The sequence below is a fragment of the Fopius arisanus genome, unplaced genomic scaffold, assembly GCF_000806365.1.
Source record: "Fopius arisanus strain USDA-PBARC FA_bdor unplaced genomic scaffold, ASM80636v1 scaffold00127, whole genome shotgun sequence".
Classification (NCBI taxonomy): Eukaryota; Metazoa; Arthropoda; class Insecta; order Hymenoptera; family Braconidae; genus Fopius; species Fopius arisanus.
The window spans coordinates 155,483-177,915 of record NW_011887866.1 but is presented as its reverse complement, the minus strand read 5'-3'; the positions used below and the strand labels follow the sequence as shown (position 1 = coordinate 177,915).

The 22,433-nt window shown below is 39.7% G+C and overlaps 4 protein-coding genes across 4 annotated transcripts; 1 reads left to right on the top strand and 3 right to left on the bottom strand.

Moving 5' to 3' along the window:
- Positions 1-183: 183 nt before the first annotated feature.
- Positions 184-5,874, top strand: Myo31DF (Unconventional myosin ID). The gene is made up of 9 exons (XM_011313704.1): positions 184-493; positions 1,534-1,640; positions 1,729-1,924; positions 1,998-2,217; positions 2,309-2,716; positions 2,814-4,190; positions 4,293-4,483; positions 4,544-4,792; positions 5,064-5,874. The coding sequence occupies exons 1-9, from the start codon at positions 405-407 to the stop codon at positions 5,266-5,268; spliced, it is 3,042 nt and encodes a 1,013-aa protein (XP_011312006.1). The 5' UTR covers positions 184-404; the 3' UTR covers positions 5,269-5,874.
- Positions 5,845-7,883, bottom strand: LOC105271896 (uncharacterized). Its single transcript, XM_011313705.1, has 2 exons — positions 7,220-7,883; positions 5,845-7,148 (listed from the first exon to the last, which is right to left on the bottom strand). The coding sequence occupies exons 1-2, from the start codon at positions 7,557-7,559 to the stop codon at positions 5,866-5,868; spliced, it is 1,623 nt and encodes a 540-aa protein (XP_011312007.1). The 5' UTR covers positions 7,560-7,883; the 3' UTR covers positions 5,845-5,865.
- Positions 7,865-12,860, bottom strand: LOC105271918 (uncharacterized). Its single transcript, XM_011313743.1, has 13 exons — positions 12,515-12,860; positions 11,872-11,969; positions 10,938-11,111; positions 10,419-10,541; positions 9,964-10,272; positions 9,305-9,433; positions 9,094-9,223; positions 8,910-9,032; positions 8,737-8,826; positions 8,550-8,673; positions 8,274-8,492; positions 8,090-8,181; positions 7,865-8,027 (listed from the first exon to the last, which is right to left on the bottom strand). Exons 1-13 carry the CDS (start codon positions 12,809-12,811, stop codon positions 7,887-7,889), a joined length of 2,049 nt encoding a protein of 682 aa, XP_011312045.1. The 5' UTR covers positions 12,812-12,860; the 3' UTR covers positions 7,865-7,886.
- A 1,558-nt stretch (positions 12,861-14,418) lies between these two features.
- On the bottom strand, positions 14,419-21,436 carry ine (inebriated). Its single transcript, XM_011313703.1, has 11 exons — positions 19,904-21,436; positions 19,146-19,333; positions 17,360-17,494; positions 17,055-17,274; positions 16,499-16,766; positions 15,728-15,956; positions 15,545-15,657; positions 15,339-15,479; positions 15,025-15,225; positions 14,745-14,921; positions 14,419-14,628 (listed from the first exon to the last, which is right to left on the bottom strand). The coding sequence occupies exons 1-11, from the start codon at positions 20,623-20,625 to the stop codon at positions 14,452-14,454; spliced, it is 2,571 nt and encodes an 856-aa protein (XP_011312005.1). The 5' UTR covers positions 20,626-21,436; the 3' UTR covers positions 14,419-14,451.
- Between the last annotated feature and the right edge of the window lie 997 nt (positions 21,437-22,433).

Genomic DNA, 22,433 nt, shown 5'->3' with positions numbered 1-22,433 from the left:
CGACTCGATGGACACCCCAGCATTGCAATAAAAACTTGGTTAAAAAAAAAACACCCCAGCATTGGGTGTGGCGCCCTCCCTCGCTTGGGGTGCAGTACTACGATGCAGCTGGGGTCACTCAAACGCCCTGAACTGACCCTCTGCTTTAGTCAGTCTCTCTGGATGCACATACGTGAATAATCCCTGCAATAGTGTAATACCTCGGTAACGTGTGTGTAAAAGTGATAAACAGAACTCCAGGGTGCCGACGTGAGTCAGCCAGGTGGCACACATGCACATTGAAAGTCAAATGCAACCGTTAATTCTCCCCTGATAATCATTCCTTTTTTTTTCTGCTCTCGTGTCAACAAGTGTTCCACATTTTGTATATTCAAAAAAAAAGGATTTGAGGGGCTTCAGTGACAATGGCAGCGCATCCAGAGGTCGGAATCGGAGATTTTGTTCTTCTCGATGAAATCACCATCGAAAATGTCGTGAAAAATCTCAGAACAAGGTCAGAACTCAATGGTTTATTTCAATAATTTTTATTTTTTCGTTCGAGGCATTTCTCTGGGCTTTTTTGCAAATGCGGAAAACGAGTTCATGATCATTTAATCCATTTGTTTATTGTTTACTAAGAAACAACAGTTCGATTAACTGTATCGACAGCAACACTTGTCAGCTGTTTTTTTTTTATTTTGTTGTGTGCACTTTTATTTTTATTTATTTGGCTTTTGGGAGAGTCTCTGAGAATTATTCTCCAGGTTTTGCATTCATTTTTATTTCTTTAGGGCTCAAGCCAAGGAAAAGATTCAAATTTTTTTCTAGCACTGGTTTAATCACTCGATAGGCTGCAATTGTCCAATGGAATTGTCGATAATGGGAAAGGCGTGGTGAATTACGAATGAATTATCTTCTTAAAATTTAAATCTCTTGCATCACTGTTCCACTTTTATCCGTGTCCTAATGATTTAAACATTTCTGGGAAAAGCATCTCGTGAGTCACTCAGGGACTGTCTTGCTTGTTTACTCATCTTTTATTATGCATTTTTTTTCTCTCAATGGAGCAATGAGAATGTATCGAACTCTGACATCATGATGTTGATTCACTGTCTCGGTTCTAGGGCACGGCTTCTTTTTTTTTTCCCATTTTCTATCGGATTTTGTCGCTTCCTGCGACAAACAACCTTTCGAGATAAGGTTTATCAACGTGATGAGTCATCAGTGCGGTAATAAGTCACTGATAACAAATGGATTTTTATTTTATCGGCGAGAAATCGGGATTAATTAAAAGTAGGCAAAAGCCTGATGATTATCTTTTATTTTCTTATCGTATATTTTTTTCATCATTTGTTACAATCGAATTGGCACTCGATAATTATTATTAATTAACTATCTAGAAATGTTGAGTAATTACTGCCGATATATTCTCATTTTTCAAGTTATACAACAATTTTTCACACGAAAAATTCCCCTACAACAATGAAATAACGAATAATAAAAAATAATGAATCAATAAATAATAATAAATGCGTTATTTAAAATTTTCTCTAGATTTTCGGGGGGTAAATTTTACACGTACATCGGCGAGGTGTGCGTCAGTGTAAATCCGTACAGGACAACTCACGAGTATGAAACCGATCAAATAAATAAATACAAAGGTAAATAAAATAATGAAATCCTTCATCGAAGGATTTTAATGAATATTTATCCATCGAGATATTTAAATTCATCATAAATCATCTTCAGGGCGAGAGCTGTTTGAAAATCCACCTCACATATTCGCGATAGCCGATGCTGTCCATCGCGAAATGAAACAACAAGGTCGTGACACATGCATTGTCATAAGTGGAGAGTCTGGTTCTGGCAAAACCGAGGCCAGTAAAATCATAATGAAGTACATAGCTGCAATCACTAATTTATCCGGACAGCAGGAGATTGAGAGGTTTTTCTTGTTTAATTGTTTAGACAATTGGATGATTTGTGCAATTAGTCGTTATTATAAATATACATTTTAGGGTGAAAAATGTACTTATACAATCTAATTCCATTCTTGAGGCATTTGGAAATGCCAAGACCAACAGAAATGACAATTCATCGAGATTTGGAAAGTACATGGACATTAATTTTGACTTCAAGGGTGATCCTGTTGGGGGTCATGTCACGAATTATCTCCTCGAAAAATCTAGGGTCGTTTATCAGCAGAAAGGAGAGCGAAATTTTCACTGCTTTTATCAGGTCTGAATTCTTCAATCCCTGAATCTCTGCCTTGATCAATTCAATTAATTAATTATGAATTCAATAGTTAATGAGGAATTATTAATTTTAGTTATTGAACGGCTGTAGTGAAATGGAATTGAACTCTCGGGGTTTAGTCTCGGATCCGAGTGCCTATTACTATATTAGTCATGGAAAAAATATAACAACAGACAGGAGTGAATATAAAGCAGTGAATTCTGCTCTGAGCACCCTGAGGTTTTCTCCGGATGACGTTAAAACCCTCTGGAACGTTGTCTCGGGGATTTTGCATTTGGGCAACGTGAGGTTCACTCTGGAGGATGATAAATTGGTGATTGAGAATAAAAAGGCTTTGAGTGATGCTGCGAAACTCTTTGGGATTCAGAGTAATGAGCTGGGGAGGGCTCTCTCAGAGAGGGTCATTGCAGCTGGGGGTGAGGTCATGCAGAAGATTCATGGACTCATGGAGGCCGAATATGGGCGAGACGCTCTGGCTAAAGTATTTTATTTTTTACGATCCAGATTGCTTAACGATTTTTTTCTGAATTGCTTTTCCAGAAAATTATTTAACTCCAGTGATTATTTCTCTTCTTTAGGCAATATACGATAGACTTTTTTCGTGGATAGTGTCACGAATAAACGCGTGTATAAACGTTCACGACGATGACACATTCTACAAACGATACCGGGGCACGGTAATCGGTGTTTTGGATATTTACGGCTTTGAGATATTCGAGGTGAATAGCTTCGAGCAATTCTGCATCAATTATTGCAACGAGAAATTGCAGCAGTTGTTCATAGAATTAGTACTGAAACGCGAACAAGAGGAGTACCAGAGGGAGGGGATTGCTTGGCAGGCCATTGAGTATTTCAATAATCAAATTATTTGCGATCTCGTGGAGCAGAACCACAAGGGAATATTAGCGATAATGGATGAAGCATGTTTGAACGTCGGAAAGATTACTGATGAGATGCTGCTGGAGGCGATGGACAAGAAGCTATCAAATCACAAGCACTACACATCCCGTCAGCTGAGTCCAATGGACAAGCAGCTGGAGCACAGAAAACAATTCCGAATAAAGCATTACGCTGGTGACGTTGTGTACGACATAAACGGTTTTCTCAATAAAAATAAGGATACGCTCTTCCAGGACTTCAAACGTCTGATGTACAGTAGTAGCAGTAGAATAATAAGTGAGATGTGGCCAGAGGGTTCTGAGGCCATCACGAAAACCACCAAGAGACCCCTCACAGCTGGCACTCTATTTCGAAATTCAATGATTGCTCTGGTGAAGAATTTAACCAGCAAAGAGCCCTTCTACGTGCGCTGCATTAAACCCAATGAAGTTAAATCCCCAGTGCTGTTCGACGAGGAGAGGGTTGAGCACCAGGTGCGATACCTCGGCCTCCTCGAGAATATTCTGGTGAGGAGGGCTGGTTTCGTGTACAGACAGAGGTACGACAAATTTCTCAAGAGATACAAAATGATATCTCAGTACACGTGGCCGAATTATCGAGGGGGTAGTGACGAGGATGGGGTGAGAACACTACTCGAGGAGAAGGGATTTGCACATGACGTTAAGTATGGACGCACCAAGGTATTCATACGATCGCCGAAGACTCTGTTTGCCCTGGAGAAGGCTAGAAGCGATTTGATACCTGGGATTGTCGTACTCCTGCAGAAACAGTGGCGGGGATACATCTGCCGGAGGGAGTATAGGAAAATGAAGGCAGCGATTGTCATGATGGAGCATTACAGGAGGATGAAGAGGCGTCGGTATATCTGTGAGTTGGAGAGAATATTCAGGGATGCCAAGAGTATGCCCAAGTATGGGAAAAATTTGCAGTGGCCACACGAAAATTTTGCTGTTAGGCATGTGGTGAATGCCCTGAGGATGATGTTTGCCAGGTGGTATGCTTGGATGATCCTGAGGAAAATTCCCAGGGAGGAGTGGCCGCAGTTGAGGCTCAAGGTACCAGTTATTCTCTGATTATTCTGCCAACTGGTCACTTTGGATGAGATAATGTAATTTTTATTTTTTTATGCTTGTATTATTTTTTTTTTATTGTTGCAGATGGCTGCGGGCGCAGTTCTCAGGCCCAAGAGGCAGCACTGGGGACAGGAAAGACGGTGGGAGGGCAATTATCTCTCGAGGCCCGACGAAAATAATCACTACGATATTTTCAACTCGTCAATCAATAATTTAAAAAATTCTGATCACTTTAAAACAGTTTTATTCAGTGCCTTCATCAGGAAGACAAACAAGTAAATATCGATGAGGTACATTAATATACAATCAATGAAATTATTTATGTTTATCTTCAGATTTGACAAACAAGCGGATCGCGTTCTCGTTATAACCGAGCACGCGATATACAAAATGGAGAGTTCGAAATTTAAGACTATGAAAAAAGGCATTCCCATCACAGAAATAACTGGCATCAGTGTGTCACCAGGGAGGGATCAGCTTGTCACGATTCATTCGAATAGAGGAAATGATTTTATTTTCACCATCACAGCTAAGGATAACAGAGTGGGAGAGGTCGTTGGCGTATTGTGTACGAGATATTATCAGTACGTACTAAATAATTCGGTCATCATATTCTCGTGGAAATATTCTGCTCGTACTATTCCAAAATAAATATTCACCTATTCAGAGATATTCTGAGATTTTCAGAAGGAGATAAGACCCCTTCACCTTTATCAATTGAATTTATTTCAATATTCGAAGAATTATACGTGAATTTATAGAGGAGCTGATATTATTCGACGTGGATATTGTGATGATAAAAAATGATATTTATTTATTTATTCATGTGTTGATAATATTAATTATTTAATTCAGGCTGAGAGGGAGTGATCTGATGGTGACAGTCGACACACGATTTAAATGCATGATTGGAAACAAAAGTCGAGTATTGAGGGTCGAAGTGAGACCAGACGTATCCGTCCCATCGTTTATCAGAGAGGGTGATCAAATAGTTCACGTTGTGCCACCGTCTGTTAATATTATCGATGCTGGCGTCAACGGTAGGCAACATCTTCGATGAACAAATACCCAAAATATAAAAAATATTATAAATAATTGGGAGTACAAAAAAAGTGGTACTTAAAAAACATAATTGCTGTTGAAATATGGCCTTGAAGTAATTTGAGATAAAAATAGTAGTATTTGTATTGCCCATTGATAATCCGCTGGCCGATTTGTTTATTCTCTCAATTTATTTTATAATATATAATATATATATATATATATGTTGTATATCTCTTTCATCTAGAAAGTGTATTTTTATACAGTTTTTATCACTCGGAATGACCAACATTACACGATAAAAATTCCATGTTTGTGCCATGCGAGAGAGTAATTATTTTCTTTATTCTACAAAGAAAATGTCAGTAGCGATTAATTGAGGGACAACACATCCCGTTTTTTTTCGAGATATCTCAGGATCCAATGGATGTATTTCATTTTTTATCAGGACCTTTTTTGCGGAGGGAAAACAGACCTACAAAAACTATCCTGATAAGAATTTCATTATATCACGAGATATTCCTGAAAAATTTATTATCGAAGTGTTGTACTTTATCCCTCCACCACTGGAATAATTACTCCACTGCAGACAGAAGTAAAACCTAATAAAATTAATTTAAACAGACGTTGAATCTTCACTCTCAGACTCACACTCAATACCATAAAGCCTGCAGATATCAGTTTCAGATATATTAGAACTAACAGCGACTTCGTATTTATTTTCCCCAAGATTTCTCGTCGATTTCATTCGAATCGTCGTATCTTTAACCTGCGACAAGTATTTTTTATCCTTTTCCTCTTTTCCCTCTTTTTTAATTTTCTTTCCGGGCGACGTGGAGCCCGGTGATGTCTTTTTCCCAGGGGATGTTCGATTTTTCTGATTAATTTTCAACGTCTCCTCGACTTTTTTATCCCCCTCGAGACACTTCTTCATCCATTTGGGTGGCTCGCTGGAGTAAACATGAGTCTTCTTCATGTACTTGGGACTACTGAGAATCATGGGTATCTCAGTCTCGATAACGGTTGTGATGACTTGCTCGTTCTCATCGAAATTGCTCTCGAGATATTTTTTCCTGGGTTTTCCAGCCATGAGTTTTCCAATCACCTGTCTTGCATCTTCCTTGGTATCATAGGTGTATGAATAATGTTTCTGGATGTGTTTAGGCATGGGTTTGACCTTTGTCTCGTCGGCCTCGAGCACTGGGGGCTCCACGGAGATGCTCTTCCTCTCGATTTTCTCCTCTTGTGGATCGATAATCTCGGATTTTGCCTCGTTCCCCTCTGGACTCTTCTCTATGCTCATGAGACTCTGACGAAATGCTGAAATACTGTGTCTCTGTCTGCCAGGAGGATCCAGAAGTCTCCTCAAGCTGGAGTTCCTGATCTCCGGTACTGACATTCTCTCTCGAGAAACTACTGGTGTAGGTGGTGGTGCTGGCAGGGGTTTACTGTTAAATATGGGCACGAGAAATTGCCTCTCGGATGACGGCAGGAGAGGTGTTGTCGAGGCGATGATGACCCCCTCTAATCCATCACTCGGGGCAATACTCTTCTCGTCCTTTGTCTGGTGCTCGGATATGGGCGAAGGTAGCAGGCGTCTTGCTCTCGTACCATCAGGATTCAACTGGCTGTCGAGGCTGAACCTCTGCTTCGGTGTGCCAGCTATCAATTTCAATTCGTTCTGACTCTCCAACTCTGGTATCGAAAATCGGTCACGAATTTTTGTGTCCTTTGGCTTGTACTTGGAGCCAAAGTCCAGGGCAGAGAGTCGATCTCGTTGACTCACTTTTACTTTTGACGGGCCAAAACGTTTCTGTTTTATCGGGGAATGCAAATTCGTCGGACGTTCGTTCCAGGTGGAGAGGCAGGGATACGACAGCCTCTGGTGGTGAACTTTTCCTGGGGATAGAATAATCGTTTAATTAATCATTCTGGCAACAATTGGTAATGACTTGATGATAAATTATCACCTGGGTAATAATCCCCAGTGATCAATGTCGGTTGTGAGAGTCTTTCCCTCTTGGTGGCCGGCCCGAAGGCCAATCTCGAGGGTGATCCATGATGACCACTCAATTTCCTCCCAACATTCATCCCCTCCACGTAAGAATGAACGTTCGGCGTCGACAGTCTGTTCTCCTTGACCTGATAATTAATCGAGACATCACCCGACGTACGTAGACTGTTGTACGAGAATTTCGAGCCGACGAAATTGAAACCAGAGAAACTGGAATTGAGCGTTGGCTGGGACATTCTGTATCGCCTGTCTGGCGATGCACTGGACCTTGAATTGTCATTGCTGTATGGAATCATGAGGGTGGGAAGATTGGGCTGGGAGTAACGAGATCTCTGACTAGCTGGTGAATAGCTGGGAGGCAGTGGTGTTGTCGATCTTGTATTCTCGGTGATGTTTGAGTCCTGGGAGTCTATCGAGGATTGGGACAGGGGGACTGGGGGTTTCACTGGGTTTATGTGGAGATTCGGTTGGGAGAGGCGTGTCTTCTTGGGATTTCCCGGTGTGAGACTTGGTCGTTTGAGGTGATCGATGAGATTCGGCTGGGACAGGCGGATGCAAGGGTTCGGACGGAGTGGCCCCTGTCGGTTTAGGTACCATAGGTCCCGACGGGAGTATGGCTCACATCAGAGTGACTCTTCCTCACGGAGACGACGCATGAACACTGGACGAACGTCCTCGAAAAATGTCGGCAGGTCAAGCTCCGTTGCTCGGGCAATTCCACCGTCTTTACACTCCAGCCAGTAGGTGTCCATCAGGCCTTTACCCTGAAAGCACAAGGCAATTCATTTTGATTTGCTATTTTCGGGCCCTTTATTCATTTCATTACTTTCACGTCCACCAGCCCTCGGTGCATGATCTTGAAACCCCCAACTGCCTCCAGGGCCTTCTTCATCTCCAAACTTATATGGATTCGCAACGCTGAAATTTATTTATTTATTGTTTAAATGGTTTTGATGGTTCTGAGGGGGTGGAGAGGATGAAATTCAATTTTCAATTGCCCAATGTGCTACCTTCTCCAGTGGATTCCATTCTACTCGCAGTGTTAACGGTATCCCCGAAGAGGCAATACCGTGGCATCTTCGTGCCAACAATTCCCGCAACCACCGGCCCTGTGTGTGCACCACTGCGAATTTGCAGCCGCTCCCCAGGTCTCTTAGGAACTTGAAAAATCGAGGAGGCAGCGAGGAGATCGAGGGCCATCGTCGCGATCTCGGACACGTGCTTATCCCCTGAAACAGTGATATTCCGACGTGAACTCAATTTTAGGATGGACAAGAATAATTTACCATTTCTCACTGGCAATCCTGAGGCCACCATGTAGGAATCCCCAATGGTCTCGACTTTGTACACATCATAGCACTCGATCCTCGCATCGAAGAGTTTATAAATCGAATTGAGGAACGTCACGACCTCCAAAATAATTTTCCAATTATAAACCGATTAAATAAATTGGATTCGGATTGCTGAAATTACCTCTAGGGGTGTATTTTCAGCAGCGATCTCGACGAATCCAACGATATCACTGAAATATACGGTGACAGCCTCGTAGTACTCAGCAGGTACCTTAAAAAGACAAAAATACTTTCGTTGGATATCGATTGTTTATTATTCGGCATTAATTGTTTGACGGGCATACGCATTTCAACCTGCTGCGTCTGCTTGAGTTGTTGAGCTACTGATGGTGGTAGCATCTGGAATAAGAGGGTGTCACTCTTCCTCTTCTCGCGCTTCAATTCCCTCGCCTTTTGGGCCAGGTTGGCAGCGTAAACCTGCGATAAATTCACCCATCATGATTAATCCTTTACGGGATCATTCGTTAATCACTCCCACCTGAATCGTTGCGACAGCATTTCGAACCAGAATTATGATGATTGGAGATATTACCAGGACCAGGGCTACGATGGCTATTCCGGCTACCTGTCTGTTGCTCGCCTCCTGGAGCGTCGAGTTGACGTTCTCCCTGGCGATGATTCAAGTCTCTCGTTACTTCGAAATTATTTGCGATTACTAAATGAAGGACTAGCGTTAATCTACAAGTTACCGTATCATGTGACGCAACTCTGTTTGAATTTTTCTGAGCTCGTCGACGTACATCGCCATGGAATCGAAATAAGCAATTGCGTCGGCGACGCTCGGCTTCCGGGAGAGATTACGTAAAATCTCGTCTCGTCTGAGATCGAAATTTCGATTAATTGATTGTTTTGTCGTTTTTTCAGTCGACTCGGGAGTGTAAAAAAAATTTACAGGTAAAGGTAAGTATTTGATATTTCAGGAGAATTTTAAAAAATTTTTTAATTTAATTTTCTCTTCGAAAGGGAAAAAAAAGCGCAGGAATTTTCTCATTCGGGAAATTGAGTTTTTGACACCTTTAAAATATCGATTTATCTGGGAAACTTTTGGTTGTAGGAAAAAATATCAAAAGATCGTTTTTCTGGAAAATTGAGCGACCGAAAAAAAAGTTATTTGACGTTTTGACGGTAATGTGATGGTTTTTCAGATTATTGAGAGGAAATTTGTAGCGAAGTGATGAATTACGATAATTGAATTTTTTTCGAGGCCGATTTTTGCGCAATATCTCCGAGCTGTGGGACCGTAAAGAATTTTTCATGTAAATATTATTTATAAAAAAAGATGAGAACTACAAAAAAGATATCTGTGAGAAAATCGCTATCTGCCTTCATTTCCGAGATATTATCTTAGTTTACCACTTCGCAAAAAAAATTTAAAATGTTAATTGCGTGTTTATCGCTGAAATTGTGGGGTAATTGCCTTGACTTCATCTTGCCGTAATCAGGCATTGTCCTTGTGAGTTCAATGTACAATTCCTTGAGATGTGGTACATAGGAGAGTGATCCATTAAGTAAATCCCTTCCAAGTGCCTCGTGTCTGATATAGCTAACGTAACTCTCCTTCAGGAGAATTCCCCGACCGAAATAATTTATTCCATAAACCGAGGAAATGCCGATGCTCTCGATGCTCCGTAACAAATTCTTAAAGGCGATTAAATATCTGCAATAAATACCCTATGAATAGTGGGAAAAATATTTTAGAACTGAGGAGAAAATTTATTCTGCCATCCAAATTTATTTACTCAGGGATTTGACTTTGTTTAATCAGCAGAATTATTATTTCTCCTTAGTACAGTATAAAGGTACCTCCAGACTCCGCTGTTGTCAGTCTCTTTAATCTGATTCGTCAGGATATTCAGCATTTCTGCGTTGACGTTCTCGTACCAAGTCATCACCTCGGATATACTACTCTCTTCGTTTATTTTTTGCCTGAAAGGTTGAGGAATTTCGCTGATGGCATTATTTATTTATTTTTTAAATTTCTGAATGAAAGAATTCGAGGGAGATTTTGGGAGTGTCGATGACAATGGAGTGACCGGTGATATAAAAGTGATGGAGTTGATTAGGACTCCATTTACACCTGCACATATGTATACATAACATTTAGGTACTCTAAATGATCGGTGGTGCGGTCATCCATGAGGCGACCACCACCCCAGATGCTCTGCTTTGAGCGAATTTATTACGCCAACCTGAGTGGCTATATTGGTCATTGAGTGATTGATGGTTTGTAAAAAAAAAAAATATGTCGATACCTCATTCACTCGATCAATAGCCATCCGCACCGAAAAGCTCAGGCGAAAAAGAATTCCGAGTGGAATTTACCTGAAGTCGTCGAGTCGAGCTTGAAAAGCCTCTCGATTGACGACGTCGTAGGTCTGGGTCTTGGCCTCGTCCGTTGGAACTGTCACCAGGGGCCACGTCGTCAGGTTCCTCAACGTTTCGTCGGTCGTTGCGTATCTCTGGGTCAGGTTCAACCTCCGGAAATCGTACTGATCGCTGTATCATCAGTGGAAAATTGTTTAAACAAGGCCTTTTCAATATTTATATGGTAATAAAAATAATTGTTTAAAAGCCAAGTGGAGGAAATGAAAATTATTCCGTGCGGGTGTCACGGAGAATCAAAAAATTCAGGACGACGTCAGTTGAATATCGATTTATTGGAAATCTGTTGGGTTTGAGAGAAAATGTGATAAAAACTTTATTTTGGAGAATTTGATGATGAATAAAAAATATTCTGTGATGTTTTCACGGAAAATAGATGGTTCTCGAGATATACCGGATGCTGAAAAAAAAATTGAATTTCCGCTCGGTTTTACCGAGTTGCTCTTTAACATTCCATTTTTCCTTTCAAATTACCCAATTATTCAGTGAATATCGTCTTGTCAGTTGTTTACATTTATCTTTATCTAGTTCGAATTTTTTCAAAGGAAATGGGGTGTCGACATTGTCCCCGATAGACTCCTCGATTGTACCCGCATCCTCGATATCGGCAGACACGGTGAAAAAAATCGAGGACAGCCCTTTGTTCTCATCTCCCATCACCAATTTTTTAAAAACATTTCCTCTCAATTTTCGAATTCGAGAATATCTAGAAAAATCTTGTAAAAGACAGAGGAATATTTTTATTTTTTCAATTCTCCGATTACCATTAATTGATTTAAAAAATCGTTACTGCTGCATAAACGGCAGTTCATTCCACTTTTAAGTAGTAAATAACTGAGAATGAGAGATTGTCAATTTAATTATAATAACACACCTCATTTTGCTGTGATTGGTGTAGATAAAAAAAGCGACTTCAGATCGCTCGAGCTGCAGACGTGTGACGACAACCCCAAGATCGGTAGCAATGGTCACCTATTATTTATTATTATATCTCATAAAAAATTTATAAACAAAGTGTCATTACCCAAGGCATTTGGGTTTACGTGGAATAATCGTTTGTACTGGTCGAGTGCATTGAAACGATGTTGTGTACATTGGTTTTTTTTATTCTTTTCCTCGAGAGGTATAATAAAAGGGTACATGGGTGCGTTTATACATATTTGTACGACACTCATTCCACTCGACGGCATATAACTCATTTGATCGATCGTACATAAAAAAAAAGGGAGAAGGTACACATCTACTTTTTTTATGAAAGTGTAACGACGAGTCTTGAGAAAAGGGGATGACGGCACTATTTCTCTTCAATAGCTCAATTAATAGTATCTACTCCTGCCGCTATCCTACCGCTAGATGTATGGAAATTTAATAATGAACTCTCTCTAATTATTAATTCATTATTTTCATTGATCGATCTAGAAGAACAATTAAAAACAGTGGAAATTGGTTTCAAAAGGAAATATGAAAAGACCTTGTGCGGAAAATCGTAATGTAAAGTGTACATCTTGACAATTTACCTGTGTCTCGATGTCGGAGACTTCTTGTCGATAAATAAGAATGTCATGAAGAGTATTAGCCGTTTGTACAATTAAAGCGAGTATCGGTATAAATGGTAATACAAGCATTTGTAGCAATTGGATACGTCTGCCACGTCGATGAGCTGGATCGGTTGCACGGGCCCAACACGATTTGTTCCTGGATTTTGTTGCTGACACATCGTCAGATGATAAACTACGAAGTGAACTGGATTCTGCCATGCAAGTGCCGTTATGGGGTGACATCCTACCCTGTACCAAGGAGATAATATTCAACATTTGTCTCAGTCATTCGAAAAATTTACACCAACAATTTCAACCCCACAGTGCAAGCTCTTGAGCTCTAATTGAAATAAAATTTCGTGTTAGCCTCATAAAAAGCGGAAGACACGTCAATGAGATTCTTTTTAGCTTCACATAATACCCAGCATCCAACAGGCCTCTATTACGATTCATTTAATCGTAGTTAAGCGCTTTCTTGACATGCCATCATCGCTGCGTCAACGATCCACTCTGCTGGGATGACACGTTCAATATGACAGAGTAAAAAAAATATATAATCCACGAGGTAATTTTTTTTCTTTTTTTTTTCTCTTCCCCCCTTTATTTTCCATGAAACGTGTACGCCAGTTTTATTATTGAACATGTCTCGATCGTCCCTGACCCTACACCCTCATCCCCTTGCACTTTTATCTCCACTGCATTCCAGCTATGGGAAATCCATGATATTCTGGTGCTTCGTCACGGCAAAATTCATCAGTCCGAATGACAATTGGGGGAAAAATCATTTGGCTCGTCTTCCTCGGGGGATTTTACAGGATTTGTACTGAATCAATCCGGACTAAGGATTTTCATTAATCCGGATTGATTCTAATTTGATTTAATGATTTATTAGCGGAATAGGATCTATGGTAGAAACCTAGATTAAGGGCTAGATCGATATAAATAATTTATTTGAATCAAATATGCGGATGCAATAATAAAAAATTATAAATTCGATTCGACTCACGTACACCCGCATTTTTTCTACAGTCTCATGAATAAATCTGGTGGAATTATAAAATAATTATAGCAATACCAATCAATTACTAATTTTTTCAAATCAGTAAATTCATTTATTTGATTAAAAGAAATAATATCTTGAAAAAAATGCATACTATATCCCTCGCTGTAAGATAAACTGATAAAAAATCATGAGTCGGTCGGACTCAATTCGAGTACAACTTACTCTCACCTGAACAAATGGAGAGAAAAACAAACTCAAGTATTTCCCACTATTCAACAGATTGTTTCCGCACGTGCCTGAAAGCAACAAGTAGTCGTGCTTATTCGAAACTCTCACAATGAATTGTTATCACGGCCTCAAAAAAATCGTATCAACTTCATCAACAATTGCGCAACGAGTCTATAATCCACGGTGAATTAAAAATTTCGGTAATTATGCGTTTAAAAAAATGAATTTATCGGTGTGATGGGTGTAGTCGTCACTGAATTGCACGATTTCAATTTGATTATTTGAAATTTTCATTAGGCAGCTGAGATTGCTAGCACGTACGATCGTGTACTGAATGTTGGTATCTACCTCACAGTACAGTAGCCCCCAATACGCCATAGAGGGAGAAATTTCTCTAGCGCGCAACCCCCATTGTAGACCAGCCCTTCCACCCTCTACCCCTAAAAACCATCCCCCAACAGGTAACTCTGTTAACGTTTACTCCCTATTGAAACAAGAGTCCCTTTTGTTGGAGCGTTCGATTAAATTCAAATGGTGGTAATCACTAGATATTGGTCCTTCCATTTTTTTTTTTTTTCGATATCTTTTCTCATAATTTTTACATTTTTAGAAAATTTTTTTATTGGCTGATGAATAAATAGAAAAATCGGTGTATGATTAAATAATTTATTTGATGTATTGTGGATTACATTTGAGATTTGATTGGGATGAAATTCACTGGATTCGGGTGAATCAGACTATTCATTTCGTGGAGAGGCTCCTTGAGGACGTCCTCATCCATGCTGTGGAGTGGCTCAGTGCAGTATTCCTCACCGCAGAGTTTGCAGGCCTCGAAGTGAGGCCTAACTGCATTTCGAAGTTTCTGAAAAATTCAATTGAGCACTCGAGTCACTTCGACCTGGCACTTGATTAATGGGATTTATAGCTCTCTTGAAAGAGAGAGTATTTTGGAATAGTCTGGAATTATTTTTCCAATACCTCAGGAAAAGTGATGCCATCGGAGCGAATGAGAACGTAGACAGCGAATGCTGGAATGCAAATGAGGGATAGCGATGCTATTCCCCATCCAAGTGCTTCTGCCCACAGGGGATACTTATACACTCCATTTCCGTATGTAGGTGGCTCGTAATCGATTAGACTAAACACCCACACTGCCTAAATAATAAAAATCATCAGCGGTTCATCGTAATTAAAGTCATTCAATTATTCGCCAAATTAATTGAGGGGATATTTTTTATTTATTCATATAATCTTGTACCATTATGAGGAGAGGAGCTGCCACAAGCCAGCACCACCTGAAATATAGCGAAGGCATTCTACCAGTCATTTCTTTCACGTTATTCGAGAGCCTTCGGACACCGTAGAACCAGGAGATGGCGATTACTTCGAAAAATGCGAGGAACATTATTGAGATTGATGCTGCGTAATGATCTATCAGTTGAAAAAAAAATATTCCACCCTGAAACAATAATCGTAATTAATGGTTATTTTAATTTATGAATTCTGTGGCGAAGTGGACTTGGGATAATTGAATTTTTTTTTTCTCTGAATTGAAGGGAGATAAAAATTCACCTGCGACACGTTAGGAAGACCAAACAGAAAGGAAACAGTGCAGATAATAAGAACGAGCATTTCGTGACAAAGAAGATTACTTTTCACCCAGTTTGGAAAGCCATCTTGAATGGATGTGACCACAACCTCGACAATAGCGAACTGAAAATAATAATTAAATAACCGGTATATTTTAAATTTAACGGGGTTTCGAGTAATTGACGTACTTGGCTGTTGAGGGAGAGACAAACGAGCATGAAGAAAAATAGAACAGCCCACAATTGTGACGCTGGCATTTTCGCCATTGCCTGAGGATAAACGACGAACACGAGACCGGGACCTGGAAAAAAATATCTCATTAAATTAATTTATCAAAGAGAAAGATTTTGTAAGCTTTTTTTTTGCGTTACCGTCAGTGAGGACAGCTTCAACCGACATATTCTGCTCCTGTGCAATATTTCCGATTGTGGCAAATGCAAATATCCCGACCAAAAGACTAGTGAATGCATTGATCAATGACACAGCCACTGTATCAACAAGAATATTATTATGAAATTTATTGTAACTAGCGAAACATATCATCGATCCGAATGCTATTCCGACGGAGTTAAATATTTGCGCAGCTGCGTTGACCCAAACCTATGGAAAAATAATCATTTGTAATTCAATTTTCAGTTGTAAATATCAATTGATGTTCATTGAATACCGGAGGAAACCGGTAAAACCATTCCACTTCATTTAGATTGAACTCTTATCTACCGTTTCGATAAATATCTCTGGATCTATTGGAGATAGCGAAATGTGGGTAATAACATTTTTTCCAGAGCGAATCGAGAGCGAAAAAAAAAATTATTAAAAGAAAATCGATATCTCCATTAGATCCGGAGATATTCCGAGAAAACTGAGGTAATACCTGACGTTGTTCACGTAATTTCGTCGTTTGCGGTGTTGGCCGGTTTTTAATTAATATCTCGGTAATTAGAGCTGATATCGGAATTTTCGTCATGACCTTTTTCGTGGAGCTAATTGAGAGGCGCAAAAAATATTATGAGAGAAATTTCGATATCTGCTGTGGATTCTCAGATAATGATTAAAAACGTACGAATGGGCGAAATGGAGAGTTTTATCGGCTTCCTGGTTTATACATGGAGTACTTTTTAGGAATAGTCACACAGGAGTACCTTGGCATCAGCCAGTAAATGCCACCTGGGTCGGAAAAAAAATTGCAGTCCCTTTTCCGCACCCTCCAGGGTGAGGGAGCGCGTCAGAAAGACGAATATCAATAGAAATGGCAGTGTAGCTGTTAGATATCTGACTTGTGCAGATGACTTTATCGATTTCCATATGGAAAAGTACACCAGCACCCACGCTGCCACCAAACAGGCGACAATCTCCCATCTTAGTACTCCAGGCTCCTCAATTCCTGAACTTATCTGCAGGACCTTGTTGCTGAGTATTTTAAATAAATCAGTAGCGAAGTGGTCGACTTATCGATTCTCTCAAAACCATTGATTTACCAGAAAAACATCAAAAGACCTTTTCTCACCGAAATTTAATCACCCCCAAAAAAGTCCCCCAAACATTTCCCCGGAAATCGATACTTCTTGAGATAAATCGATAATCAGTGAAACCGGTTAATCAGATATTTGAAAAAATCGAATGATTAATATTCCTTAATTTCTGAATCGTGCTAATTAAATTAATTCTAGTGATAGTGGGAAAATTAAAATATTTTACTCGAAAAATTCCTCGGATGGTGTTCTCGAAGTGTTGAGACGAATGCGATTGTGACTGGAGTCGAGGGTCCAGCAGGCTGGAGTGTTCCAGGAGTTGTCACAACCTGACCACGGCTGATCGGCCTTGAATGCCGTAAAAAAGTAATATATCGCGTAGGCTATTATCACATTGTGGTAAGTGGACATCAGGAATGATATCACCACAGAAGACAAGCCGGCACCTGATTCCCCAATTTTTATTATTTTTATTTTTCAATTCATTATTCCACACTCGATACTCAATGCATTACCTATTATGAACAATACCTTTGAATAGGGGGCATATTTGACCTAGAGCACCGATTGGCCCTCGTCTCGTAAATTGTCCAATGGCAAGTTCCATGTACAGCAGAGGAACTCCGCAAACAATTAGAATCAGAAAATACGGCACCAAGAACACACCTGAAACCAAATGACATTTTATTAAATTTATTCCTGGAAGGTGCAAGCATTTTCCCATCAATTCGCTCCAATGTTTTTACAAGTAATTCAACTGGTAATTAACATTAATTTTATTGTCTCCCAGTGTTTCCATGGGGTGCACCTGCTACCCCGGAATCTCAAGGAGATAGCCCAATTTTCGTTATGTAATTTTTTCAAGAGCTAATTGTCGGCTTGAAAAAATGTTATAACGATCATTTTGATATTTCTCTTTGGTCGTGAAATATTTTCAATTTTTTTTTATTTTTATGTGAATAATTGCCGATCGGGGGATAAAGATTCATTGAACAAAGCGGATCCAGCGAGTGCTCTTGAAAATAGGTCAATTTAATTTAATTAATTACAATCTCAAAACTAACTCGATGACGGATTCATTTACTCAAACATTTGCGACCAGTTCCGTAAGGCCGAGACTTGCGTCCATCACACGTCATCGGTACAACCCAATCCCTGTCAATTGTTGAATAAACAATACCCCAGGCGTTATTATTTCCTTTTTGTTCTACGAGTGCCTCGTGACGGCTATTCATCTGATTTCGCCTCGTTTCACCTCGAACGGAGAGTTTAAAAAAATTATCAAGCGCCACAGGGAATTTATTAATCTCATCTGGTCATCACGGAAAGTTAATATCCCCCAGTTTCCCCAGTTAATTGATTATTACTCAGACAAGGGCACATGTTGGTACATCACAGAGAGATACTTTCAATCGATCTGGGAAAAATATCGAGAGATCATTTTTTTATTCCAAAGTGATTCGCCTCGGTGCGCGATAAATCGAATTTCACAGATTTCCCAAAATCGCCGATCAATCAATCTCCGAAAGCATCGATTTTCCCAAAAAAATTATCTGAATCTTTTTTATCGGAAGTTTAATCGGCTAGAAAAAAGTCCTTTTGCGTTTTCCCATTAAATCAATCGATTCTGGGATAAAACGGAAAAAAACGGGAAAACCGGAACGAAAAAAAAAAAAAACGGATTGATTTACGGATGCGAGAGTGGATTATGAAATTAATGGGGAGAAATTATATAAAAATCTTGCGCAATTCACGGTGTTAATTAATCCCGGGAACTTGATTCACGACGTCAAGGTCGTGGATCCATTGGATGAGAAGAACATCCCCAGGAGCTGGGACACATGAGAAGTGTCAATCTATCGAGTTACAGACTCTTTATAATTATTCCCCTCGTACCTTACGGTGTGAATAAATGAAGGAACATCAATGTGACCTTGAATAGTTTAAATAACGAGCCTAACAGTGTTATATACTGCAATTGCACGCGTCGATTAGGACGAATTAGAAAAGAGTCTACTTCCTCTGATAAATTTTGTCGGAAGGACCTCGCGTTTTCATTTGACGCATTTTATCACATCACCGAGACAAATAATTCAGTAAAACATGCTAAACCTATTTGTTTACGATGAAAAATTTTCGGAGTAAATATTTGATTAATTAATAAAAATTTCAAATAATAAGAAAAAATTAAAATTTACTCAATTCAATATTTGCAATCAGCTGCGTATTGCATCACATGGGTATTTTGAATAATTTATTGATTTCAGTTTGAAGTTTATATTCTTTTTGTTTATTTAATAAATTATTTGTTACTCGCCTCCACCGCTCTTGTAGCAGAGGTAGGGAAATCTCCAGACATTTCCAAGACCCACGGAATATCCGATGCATGCCAATACGAATTGAACTTTATTGGCCCAATGGGGCCTTTTTGGCTGGCGATAGTCCCTCGAGTCCTCCTCGACTCCATCATCGTAACTGTCGCAGGTTGACATGTCATCGACTGGCCTGAGGACGAAATAAGAGGAAAAAAATTGAAGCGATCGCTGGGACAGTGGTGGATCGACTGGTATTCATCCGGAAAAGGCATTGAATTTCAATCTATTCATCTGGCAAAATACATATTTGAATTGACGCGACAATTCTAACGCATCGAAGGCCGATCTATTTTTCGAAATGATGGATAATCTATTTTATTATTACAACCGAGAGGCAAAAACCAATGAATAACTCTTTTTTTTTCACTGCTCATTGGATTTTGTTAATAATTGCCTCGGGGGTTTTAATTATTCTATTTTCATACTGGTAATGATTTTTCTATTTTTATCTGAGATTTAATTTAATTTTTTTTTTTCAATTTCAATTTTCAATTTCATTCCAATTCAAATTGTAAATAAATATATATAATATATAAAATTAAATTGATTGTAATTGTAAATTATATTCAATACAATGGGAAATCTCAATCCGAATGAAAAAAATTTGAGTTTAAAAACAATTCCCTCACTCTGGCTCGGGAATTCCCAATTAAAAATATTTCCAAAATGAGAAAAAAAAAAAGAAAAACGAATTACTCACGTCGGTGGATGTACCATATTGAGTAACTCCGACGGAGACGTTGGAACCCTCCGGATGGTGAGTTTCCTGCCATCAGAGGATCCCATCCCGATGGACGCCAACGACCTGATGGAGACAGAATCGGAAAAACCGGCAACAGGTCTGGCGGCCTGTCCAGGTGCCTCAGGAAAAACGATAGAAGCCCACCCCCCAGCCTGCGCCTGATACGCATTCTGCAGCTGAAGATGATGATGCTCATCACCAACACTGGACTTCAACGACCTCATGCTGGAGTACTTGTACCGACCCCCAGGTTCGATTCCCCGACTCAATCTCCCCCCGTGTACCGAGTGATCTCGATACAATTTCGCTCCCTCGATTCCATCAATGGGTTGCACCCCACCAGGATACGGTGCCGATGAAGTAGATGGACATGGCTTGACGGTTTTCTCACGAATGCTCTCGCTGCTTGAGCTCGATCTCTTCAATCCACTTACCGATTCCGTCCCTATTTTTCCACTTCCGGAGCTCAACAGTCTACCCCTCCCCATCCCTTCGTCATCGCTGTCATCAGAATTTGAGATCGAGTCACTAACCCCCTCCCTCTCCACATCCTCAGATCCCTCTTCCGTCATTGTACTCATTTTACGGACATTATTCCCTTTAATTATTACCGATCTCATCGGTACATTCACTTTTCCCGATTCACCAATCCCCCCAACTCCACCAAAATCTCCCTCCATCTCAGCCCTTGCACTCACTCCCTCCCGATTCCTCCAAATTCCCTCATCAATTCATCCAATTAATAACAAATAAAAATGAATAATAAAAGAAGAATAAATGGATAGGAATGCATGGGCCGGTCAACCGATCCCCCCCGATCTCCCATTAATCTGTTGAAACAGCAACGAGTAAATCGTCTCACTCTTGATCGTAATTTATAATTGAGTATGTAGGTCAATTAACTAAGTGTACACGAGCGTCTCGACGCGCTAACAGATTTGAATTTTCCTGCATTCCACAACACGAATAATCACTCGCTATCATTTGTCGGTTATCTATTCACAAATTCCTCATTACAACTGAGCAATCACCGGACATGACGCGATTCAACAATTTCACGGTCACACAGCCTCAATAAATACCAAAAATTGCACAATTGTGCGAGTGGTCATTCCATTTTCACGACATGAGCACTCGGTACTGGCGATAAAACACGTGGAGTAACACTTTTGATTCCACGAGTGGTAAAAAAAAATAATCTTCCAACAAGTGATCGCGAGAGGAGGGAGGGAGGAGAGGGAAGGAGGGGACACCGGTGATCTACACATTCACCAGGTCGATAGATCGATTATTCATCCTCATCGAGGATCGAGGGAAAAATTGCAAATTGAAAATTCACTCGCGGAGAATTCAGTTGCACCCCTCGGGCGGTCGAAATTATTTGCAGCGGTAATGTTGGTTGAAAAACTTTTGAGTATAATAATTGGGGGGAGGGGTATGTTGTAAATGGAGCTCTTGTGAGCCGAGACGAGCCGAACACCACCGAAAGCCACTGTGATTACTTGATGTTACGTGTTCTACCTCTGGATCATGCCCGCGGCTTTTTTAGAGAGAGACCTGTCGCGATTCCGCGCTCCCGTTCCATTATCATTTTCACTCGAAAAATCATTATTATTTAATTATGCAATTGTATTGACAATTTGCGACTTGTTTAATTTTTCCTCCGTTTTGCAATCCTTTGAAATGCATATTTTTTTTTCTTTTTTTTATGTTCCGAAGTTGCGACGCGCCTGTAACAGCTGAAATGTTGAAGACGTAATTTTTTTCCATGGGAATTTTTCAATTAATTCATTAATTATAATTGTACTTATCGGGGTGATTAGTAAATTTTTTTTTAATGATGCTGTAAATAAATTTTGATAATTAGAGTAATTATGGGGAATTTACTTGGAGCGCGTTTTTAATTTGATACCCGCAGATGTGATGAGGCATTTTAATGCTTTCCTCACAGATGGCCGTCCAAGTTCTTGTCACTTTGATTTATTATATCCGTTATATCCTGAGGAGTACATTTGTATGAATCACTTTCAAACTTTGCGCAATAGGTAATTTATACCATCAATTTTAGGTACATCGTCCGCCGATTTTTTGGGGGACGATTCGTCTCTTCAAGGATTTTTTCGAATGGATTTTTTTTTTTTCAAGTCTAACGCAGTACGGACTGTTGCAATCGGCAATAATCCGAATCGACGAGTCATCGATGTTTATTGAATATTATAAATAATTCCATGGCCAAATTTCGGAGGAATTTGTTGTTTAGAAATTTTACATGAGATGAGGATTAAATGCTGCAATTGCGCAATAAAATTGAGATTGTGTTTTAAATGTTTTCCGCATTTTCGAAACTTTGATATATCACCCATTAATGATATTAATTATAATAATTAATAATGAATATAATTTTATAATAATAATGTAAACATATTTATTGTTGTCCCGGAAATATGAACACAATATCCTCAGAATCTCAGGATTTCTTCATTTTTTC